This window comes from Erpetoichthys calabaricus, chromosome 3, assembly GCF_900747795.2.
Source record: "Erpetoichthys calabaricus chromosome 3, fErpCal1.3, whole genome shotgun sequence".
Classification (NCBI taxonomy): Eukaryota; Metazoa; Chordata; class Cladistia; order Polypteriformes; family Polypteridae; genus Erpetoichthys; species Erpetoichthys calabaricus.
This window is the reverse complement of record NC_041396.2, coordinates 293979321-293989821: the sequence shown is the minus strand read 5'-3', so window position 1 is coordinate 293989821 and position 10501 is coordinate 293979321. Positions and strand designations below refer to the sequence as shown.

General features: G+C 38.8%; 1 protein-coding gene across 1 annotated transcript in view; it reads right to left on the bottom strand.

Moving 5' to 3' along the window:
• Nucleotides 1-10201, bottom strand: part of smarcd1 (SWI/SNF related, matrix associated, actin dependent regulator of chromatin, subfamily d, member 1) — a 79108-nt gene extending 68907 nt beyond the window's left edge. The window contains 3 exon segments of the mRNA XM_051925113.1: nucleotides 1658-1700; nucleotides 1906-2090; nucleotides 9979-10201. Of these exon segments, the coding sequence (XP_051781073.1) occupies nucleotides 1658-1700; nucleotides 1906-2090; nucleotides 9979-10161 (411 nt within the window). The 5' untranslated portion in view covers nucleotides 10162-10201.
• Nucleotides 10202-10501: the final 300 nt, after the last annotated feature.

Here is a 10501-nt window from a genome sequence, read left to right as displayed (position 1 = left end):
CTAAATTATCTACGAACACCTTTATTCACCGCGCTCAATTGAGGTCACCCTTTTGAAGCTCGCCTTTTTGTGCGTGCACTTATTGAGTAGAGCCGTACAAGACAGTATTACTGTCACAGAAAATTAAAGACATACAATACACGGCGGCAGCCCACGAAGAACGGTCAGCTCAACAAGTAAACATTAACAAAAGAAAGGCTGAAAGAAAGAAAAATACGACCAACAAAAAGAATGAGGTCAGAGTCCCTTGCCATTTAATATAGACTGTTCCTACTAATGTTTATGCACTACTGTTCTAGCGCCCGTTATTGTAACAGGCTAAATGACTAATATATATATATATATATATATATATATATATATATATATATATATACACACACACACATACATACATACATATATATATATATATATATATATATATATATATATATATTTTAAAATGTACCAAGATGTTATATGGGAATAATGTATTTTTTTCCTTTTAATATTTTCATCTTGATTTTCATTCTACTTTTCTAGGTGTTCTAATTGTTTAATTAATCCATTATTTACTAATTAGTGAATCTGATGCTAAAGTAGTTGCAGCCTTTGCTTATAAAGTGTTATTTGCTGGGGTGTCTGCTCTGCTCATTTTTAATTCTCATTAATAAGATACAACAAAGGGTAAAAACTGCACAGAGAAAGGGCAAAATATGACGAAATCAACAAAAGAGAATTAAGCATTTAAATCTCTAGCAAAAGCAGAAATATCCATATTACTAACCGAGAATAAACCGGATATGGACGCAGGGACACGGCGATGGGACCATGAGACGTACTGCGCAGGCGCGCGTCTCATAAACCGCAAGCGAAGTCGTATCCACCGCGAACGAAGGAGTCACGGCCCAAGAACGAAAGAGCTAAACTAACGTGAATGAGAAATGAAGCAACAACGCGCCCATAGCTACCACTAACGACACAACCACACAGAAAAGAGGATTCTGCGCTGCACCCCAGAGTCAAACGTGAGAGGCTACGGAGGCCCCACAGGTCCACAAAGATAGTACGAAAGGCGCAGGCGTCACCGCCATATTGTGAGTGGCACTACTGCGGAGTGAAGTTAGGAATAATGTGCTGCTTGGGATTGTACAAACCGCTGAACACTTTACACCAAATTCAAACACAATACAGCTCAACGATACAAACACAAGCCCACCTGGATAAGATCAATGAACGCAGGCGCCTACAACGCGCGTCTGAAAATGCGGAAGCAAAGCAGGCACGGGTTCAAAACGAAAGACCACAACTGACAGAGATAAATAATCTCTTTCAAATCTATTTCGGGTTACCCAAGACCAGGGGTTGGCGAGCAGAGCCCCGTAGTTTCTAAATATCTTATAAATGTAAAAATCATGCTGCTGTGCTTTTCTGAATGTAGGATAAAAGAAAAATAATACCAGCTAATTAAATGAGATCAATGCTATCAGGTGTTGTCACTGATTAGGAATCTGGTTGGAACAAAAACCTGCAGCCACAGTGGGCCCCCCAGTATCTGTCAAATGGATTCATAGAAAGGAAACAATAGGCATTAAACACATGATGAGTGACACATAAAAGAACAATATTGCAATCGACATGTGCAGTTTTATAATAAAAAAAAAGGTTATCTCACCCTTTGAGGTAGTATCTTATCAGCCATTTTCTTCTTTTTAGCACTACCAAGAGATAGGGGAAAAAAAGTTACCAAGGACACCACAAAGCAGAAAAGCACATCAACAAACTAAAATGAGGTCGGCTGTGATTAGTGATTCATTAAACTCATCACTTTAACAACCTGGGCTCAAACACAGTAGAATCACAGAAACTACATTATGCACTATAATAATAAAAATATGAAAATAAAATGGTATAGTCACTTACTGCTGGTTGCGATTCTGGGCTGCCTGCTGCACTTGCTGGATCTGTTGGGGTGCTGGCCTCTTACGGGACTGATCCATTACCGATTGTGGCATGCCAGGACGAGACACTGGGCTGGTGCCATACCCTGGGGGCCCCATGGCAGGTCCTTGTGGGGTCATTCTGCTACCCGGGGGAATTCCAGGACGCTAGAAACAAGCAAAAATGAAATTAGATTAGGAAAAAAAAAATTATGATTTCATTTGAAAACACTGGCATACTTTCATTTACAACCCATTTCAGGTCCATTACTTGTATGTTGAAATGTAAAATTAAAATCAGTCCAAGTCCTCTGTATCTACTAAAAGGTAACCAAACTACAAAGGGAGCCAATGCTCTGAAGTGCCATACTGAGTGAAGCAACATACTGCAAAAGTATGAGGTATCTGATATAATTCCAACAACAATGCCTTATGAGAATGAAAGGATCCAGATCACAAAACATATGCTGTGTAGGACAGTGTCTGTTGTCCCAGAGAGGAAACTCACCTATGCTCTCCAAGTAAGCCTTCAAGCATCTGGATTAGTATTAGATCAGTACTAAAATTTTGACTTCAGTACCAAAACCATATTTTGCACACATTCTTGGCACACATTTGGAGTTGTTATCTGATGAAGAGGACTAAGCAAAAGGTCAATGTGCTAAATACAAGTAGTATAACTGCAAATGTATTTTAGAACAAAAATAAATTGACTTGTTACTCCAAGCATTTAATTGTTTCTTTAATAACCAAGAGTGGCAAAAGGAACACAACTTTCAAAATGAACTTTGACCTTGGGGGAAAAAAAAAAAACAGACCTAGACAAAAAAAAAATAATTAATTTGATCATACCATTAAAATGTATTGTGAGCTTTCCAATGAGCTATGGCAGAGCCATGCGGCTTTGACAGGAACAAAATTTATAGCTCTTAAGAAAACCCTTGAAATGATCCTTTTTACAAAGTTCCTATTTCATAAAAGAAATTGGTTTAAAAGTAAACAAAAAAATATTACTGAGCTTGGAAGTTGGGTGTGATTATTATGCCAAGTTCAAAAAAATCAAAAATGGTGATGCAAAGGCCAGTTAAGTTTGAAATGAAAAAAAAACAGCAAATACACCTCAAGGACAAAAGATCTAACAGTTACCACTAGCCCGAGTAAAATTATCAAGTTTGCGATTGTTATTTTCCATTTAAATGATTCAATATAGATTCTCCAAGTCTCAAAATCGATCCTGTGAATCTCTATCCTGCTCAACTACTGTATGTAAATTTTTGCTTAGCTTCTTTTTTGGCATCTGAGCCAGTAGATGTCGCTAATGCGCCTGTTAAGGTTTTCTACAGAAAAAGCACTTTTCTATCTAATTGGCGCTTTTGAAATATAAATCAGATGCGTGGACGTCCTATGGATTCAAGCGGTGCTTTGGTAAACAACAACTGAATAAAAGCAAGGTCATATGTAAGCTGTGCAGCTCAGAAGTTAAGTATTGTTGTAACACAATAAATTTGAGAAATCTTTTATTCCAATGTCACCCATAAACATAATCTCAGTCGCCATCCAAATGAGTAGAGCCTAAACAATGGAATGTGGAGGACAGGTAGCTCCAAGCTTCCATTTAATTTGCCTCATGCCCAAATAAAATGACAGAAATATATAGCAGTTCTTACCTGTAAAGATAGGAGATCCTACAGCATTGTTGAAAACTAAGGCTTTCCACAAATGATACAGGTTTTTGAACTGTGGAATGCTATACTAACCAAAAAGCAAACAAGTTATTATACCGAGGGATTATGAAGATCTTAAGCAAAGCATCGCCACAACTCTCAGGCTAGTAGAGAATCAGCTGAAAATCCAGGACAGCAGATTCCTACATGACAATCACGTTACTAGATTAAAAATGACTGCTTTGCAGACAACCACGTTGCATGCTAGTCACAGCGGGAGCAACCCTGCTGCCTAGACAGTATGCACAGCTGCTCGGATGACTGGCTGTTGTTCCAAAAACCTTTCTAGCAAACTACACTAGTCTTGCCCAATCTCTTTATTCTTAAATCTGAAAAGTAAGTACAGCTATGGCATTCTTTGTGAAAAACACATCCAAGTGGAGTCTTGGTTTTTCATCTATCTACCTCTCCATGATTCATAAAACATTTCTTGTGCTCTATATGCAAGTTACAATGTATTAATAGTTTAAAGGTGTAAATTTTACAAAACATCATACCTGCAAAATACTTGAAAGCAAACAAAGTACTTGAAAGCAATATGTTTAATTATTCATATCAAGAAATAATATAATTATAGTGAATTTCATTTATAGACATCCTGGAGCTTTTTATGTCACTTCATTAGGTTTGGTTAACTGGGAGTATTAAAGTGATCCAAAAGTTGTGAAGCTATTTAGCTAAAGAGTAGAACCAATATTTGCTGGTCATAAAATGCAAAGCTTACCAGAGGTGATTAGATGAGCAAATTAAAACAAATCATACATGTTAAAACAAAGTAACTATAAATGTAATATTGTAAACATTTTAATACAGCATTCTGGCTTGCCAAAACATGGTCCATAAATAAGTATACATGTTTACTTTACCATTACCTAACTCCATACTCTTTCAAAACTTACTGCAGTTTTAGGACAATTTTGCACCTGCCAAAATGTTTGCCAATTTACTTTATGAACATTCTCTTCTCTGTTTTCAATTCTTCAAAATGGTATTTCTGTAAAGCTACATGCATAGGATTTCCAAATGGTTTACTTGTGGTGTACCTGAATTATGCCAAGTTCCATTATGAAGGATAACTAGCAAATAGCAGACAGTACTTGTGTGCTTGGCAAAACCAGGGCAGTGGAGTCTGAATTATTGGGTTATGGGAGTCAAAGCAAGTACATTTTGACTAATTCTAAATTGTAAAATAATGTTAAAATTTCCAATTTCACATATACAGATTTGATTAAACTACTGTTTCTTTTAGACTTTTGATAAAAAATAGGGCTGGGCAAGTTAACGTGTTATCGCATTAATTAAATAACGCCGATGATTATTTTAACACGCATTAATGCAGTTTTTGTTATTATTATTTTGAAAAACTCAGTGTTGCTAGTAATTGATAAGAGATCAGTGATCTTGTTGCAGCACTTTTCGATACGCTTTTGCTAGAAGGAAAGTCAGTTTTGTTGATTTGACCTCAATTCCCTGCGTGTGCATAAGTAGTGAAGAGCAAACAGCTTCTAAAATGGCATGTGGAGAGATACCAAAGTGAATGCTCAAAGCAAAATAATCCATGGATAACTTTTTTCGTATTATCGCTGAATCGGACTCTGCTTTGTCGGACTCTGATTTTGATGCAGGTAATCTGGATCAAAAATGAAAGCGAGGTACCGGCATCAGCTGATCGGTCCCCAGCTGATGGTGGTGCTGAACACGTTCGTGCAGCTGGTGCGCCTATGGCAACGTTCGCCTGGGAGGACAGACACTTAAGATGACAGGAGGTACAAACCATATTGCGTCTCACTGCAACTGCCACCCCAGTGCACTTGTCTCACAAGAACAGCCAGGCAGCCAGCCCACTGTGCAAACAGATGCTTTAAGTTGATTTATGCGTGAAACCACTGCTTTGTGTGCTTGAGTTTTTTGGAAAAAATATTCAGCCCTCAAAGAGTTGCTACTGAACATAGACTGTTTATGCTGGTATCTGTTCAGATAAAAAAGAAAACAGATTTACAAATGTTAACTTGCTGTTGCTCGGAAGGTGCTGGTTATAATGTTGTGATTGTGGCTCTGGACTCTGAGGGTAACTAGTTTTTCTATAACAAAGTAGATAAAATGCTAATGCCCTGGCAGTGGCAAATAGCTTTGGTTTTATATTTGATTAATGTTTAAGTTGAGATTTATAAGAGATATTTTAACTGCTACTATGTAAAGGGAAGGGCAGCACGGTGGCACAGTGGTAGCGCTGCTGCCTCACAGTTAGGAGACCTGGGTTCGCTTCCCGGGTCCTCCCTGCGTGGAGTTTGCATGTTCTCCCCGTGTCTACGTGGGTTTCCTCCCACAGTCCAAAGACATGCAGGTCAGGTGCATTGCCGTTCCTATATTGTCCCCAGTGTGTGCTTGGTGTGTGTGCCCTGCGGTGGGCTGGCACCATGCACAGGGATTTGTTCCTGCCTTGTGCCCTGTGTTGGCTGGAACTGGTTCCAGCGGACCCTGTGGTTAGGATATAGTGGGTTGGATAATGGATGGATATAAAGGGAATACTGCTGTTAAAAAGCACCTTATTTGTTTAAAGTGTTTGCAAACCAAATACACGGAATACACTACTTTTGAGTTCATTATTGAATTTTGAAACATAACAATATGATTTGTTGTGATTAATCGCAGACAATCGTGCAAATAATTGCAAATAAACATTTTAATCACTGCCCTGCAGCCTTTAAACCTGAACTTTAACAGGTTAGAGGGCTAAAAATTAGCCTGAAGATTCATGCTGGCAATGAGGAAGTGCCTTGTATCTTGTATGTTGTGTGCTTTCAATCAACATATTAAATATATTAGTCTGTTTACAAATTTGAGGAGTGGGAGATTTTGTGCACCGACTCCACAGCCTTCTCCAAAACAACTGTTGCTGCAGCTTTTGATAAATGACACTACACAAACTAAAGACAGACAAGTCTAACAGTCACACCTAACCATAAATTTTAAAGTTTAACTTGCAAAATTACATTTCATCCTTTTTATTTAAAAAAATAAACTGTTAATCTAATAAACAACTTTCTTGAGGCATACCAGTAAACTATTGCATCAAAAGCTATCAAATGTTATACTGTATATACTCCACTTGCCTCTATTAAGAACTATATGAAGATATAATACTAATTGTAAATATGCCATTTCAGATTAATATTGCTTGGGTGAGGTTGCACAAGTACTGTGATACACAAGCACATAATAACTGCCTTTTTTTTTAAAAGAAACAAATATAAGTTGTGCGTTCCTTACTAAGAAATAATATTAAAACTTGTCATAATAACTCCCATTTTTTAAAAAGAAACCAATATAAGTTGTGCCACCCTTACTAATAAATAATATTACAACTTGTCATAATAACTCCCATTGTTAGATTTGTTTCTTTTTAAGTTGGGACTTCCTTACTAATAAATATTATTAAAACTTGTAAAGTAGGTTTACAATGAAAGGTTCAGCTACCCATAAGTAAACCTGCTCAATCTGGTTAATGGGCACAGTAGTCAATGCAACCCTGGCAGCACTGATGGCAAAGCAGGAAGCAGCCTTGAATGACAGCTGCAGGCTACTTGCAGAGCAGACTCACATTTGCTTATACAAGCCAACTTGGGCCTCTCAACCTAACACAGACCTTTGAGATGTAGGCAAGAACATATATTATTTTGGCGGAGAAAAGGCCATGCAGAAATGGAGAGAACATACAAACTCCATAAATACTTGGCTTGCGGCTTCTGATTCACACAACAAACAAGGGTGGAGGAAATAGTGTTTATTTCAAAGCAAGATGTTCAAAATCAATTCACCCTGAACTCTTATCTTTAACTATCAGCAGTCTTGTAGGACATAAATACTCGCTCAAAGGTAAGGCATTGGAGTTAAAAGGCATTCTACATTATAAAATGCTGTTTTACTTGCTCAGAGAACACACTAAACCAACTCATAGAATATAGTGAAGGCCAGAAGGTAACTGAGGCAACTAAAATAAGACCACCTGGTTTATTTATTGTTTAGACTTGATGTCTGGACATCTGCAGCATGAGTAGTGTGTTTAAACATTTTACCTGCAATTTAATTTTAAACGATCCTGTTATACCTTATTACTTGACTGCACTTGAATTATTTCAACAGTGCCTTGTGATAGAGCTCTCTCTTTTAAAGAGGTTACATTAAATAAAGACTGACTTATCCAAAATAAGGGAATGGCGTGTTATGTTTTGCTTCACCAAACTAACGGAATTAAGACTGAAACTATGCCTCTGGGAGAGGGTGTTGGATTTCCTCACAGGCAGATCCAAGGTGGTAAGAGTGGGATGCAGTGTCTCCAACAATATTATCCTCAATACTGGAGTCCCTCAGTGATTGGTTCCAAGCTCCGTTCTGTGTTCCCTTGACACCTATGTGATGATATGACTCATCTCTCACTTTCCCAATGGTGAGACTGCCTATCTGAAGATGATGGATAACCTGGCATTGTGGTGCCAAGCAAATAGCCTTTAACTGAAAAATCTAAAAAAATTAAGAAGCTGGTTTTAGATTTCTGCAGGAAGCAGCAGCACTCTTTCACACCGATCCATATCAATGGGGCTACAGAGGAAAGGGTGAGCAGCTTCAGGTACCCTAGAACTCATAATTTGGAGGACCTGACATGAACTCAGCATAACCAGGTTCAGATCAAAACGGCAAAACAATGTCTGTACCACATAAGGCAACTAGAGAAATTTTGGGTCTTTCCGGGGATCCTAAAAACTTTCTTTAGCTTATCTTGGTTTGGCAACTGCTCTGCCCAACACTACAAAACCCTGTAAAGGGTGGTGTGTGCAGCAGATCCCACCATGACATCTGATTTTCCAATCTTATAAGGTCGTTTTTACTAAGTGGTGCAGGGCCAGAGCAACCAAAATCATCAAGGACCCCTCTACCCCAGTAAATGGACTGTTTTACCTTCTGAAATCAGGCAAAAGGTTTTGAAATCTTATGTCCAAAACAGTTAGGCTCAAGAGGAACTTCTATCCTCAGGACACAAGGCTTCTCAATCTGGACATGCCCTAAAACATCCTTTGAGTACTGCCTCCATGATGGTCTCACTTGAGCAAACTCTTGCTTCATATTTACTTTCTTTTACTTTTGTTTTATATACTGTAAAAGGAAATGTTATTCAAATAACTTTGCCTTGCAAATACTTAATGAATCATGTGTCATAATATAATAAGGGGCATATGTCAATTTGCTAAGGTATACTAGTTTATATTTAAAAATCTATCTAGCTTTATTACATTTAAAATTTAAGTTTTACTTAGTCTTACTTCCATTACGGCTTCTCTACATCTGTTTTCTTAATACCTTTTCCATAATGAGAGAAGCAAACCAGGTTAAAATTGCATTACATGTTGTACATGTACAACGATGTCAAATAAAGAAATCTTGAATGTATACATCAGTGAGCTGAAGTTGCACAACGAGCGCTCAACATCTGAGCAAGAAGAACAAGTAAAAAGTTATAGTTTAAGACAGCTAAAACAAGCGGGTGGTCTTTACACGAAAGAAGGGCCTCAACCTTACCGATTGGGGCATTTATAAAGAAACCTGGGTGGTCTCCTTTCCTTCACATTCCTCATAAAGTAAACAATGATAGACAGATACATGCATCTTTATATCTATCTACCTTAATCCCCAGGGGGATATTTACAGTTTTACAGAAGCTCAAAAAATTTAAAATCGACTCCGCCATTGTGCAAACGCATTATTAATTCTGCACATACAGTCTGCTTATAACTTATAACTGACATTTCAGTCCTCGGTGGCCTCTCGTTACCGAAGGGGAGAAATTCGCTCGAAAGTTCTGGGCAATCCGATGGGGATCACAAATAAGAAGCACACAGTGAAGGGGGTCCGTTGTCGTTTACTTTCCTGCATACAAGTCTACAATAAAAAGTGATAATCACGCAGGCTTTGGGCTCAATTTTCTCAAAGCAAAACGCTATTTTTTTCTTTGTTAAAGAACTAGGGGGGATCAAGAAATGTGCAGCTCCCCCCGTTTATTCATTACGTACTGCACGCTTTCCTGAACTGCTGTGCCTGGGCCCCTAACGATTCCCTTAGGCTCTGCACTGTTGATCTCTTCATTTAACAGAGAACATATCTACGAATCCCCCCTTATTTTTTCTTCCCGCTTTGTACGTCTCAGTTTCCCTTAGTCTGCCTAATTCCGCTTGCCGCTGTACCCAACTCGATGCTCCGTTACCTCTAACGCACTGGCCTCTCCTCCTCCGTCCCCCCAGCACCTCCCTTTGTTCCATCCTTCTGCTACAACTTCTTACCGGGTATCCTGGTCCTGGCATGGGGGAGCGGTATAGATGATTGGGGGCTCCTGGCGGCTGTACCATCCTACCGGTTGGTGTACCCGGTGCAGCTCCCGCTCCAGGTCCAGGTCCTGGCCCTGCCCCCGGTACTGGACCGCTCCCGCCTGTCTGCGCCGTCTGAAACGCGCCGCGAGCCGCCATCTTCTTTAGAACTACAAGGCAATCAGCTAGCACCAAGACTCTCACAACTATCGCGAGACTATGATTCACGATCACTATAGCAACGCGCCATCTTGGAAGAAGTACCACTATGTATCTGCACCTGATAGCAGTGTCAATAAAGTTGTAGCAGATTGAATTCGGTTAAGTAATTGCAGGTAAGACGCCCAAGGAGAGTATTTTTGATAACTTGGTACTGAAGTTTATACGTAACGACAACGTCTGACTTTTAATACACATAAAATACATACATCGGTTGAGTGATTTCTCAAATGTGTACTTTACTTTTGTTTTTGTAGTTTTAAGTACTTACGTTAGCATT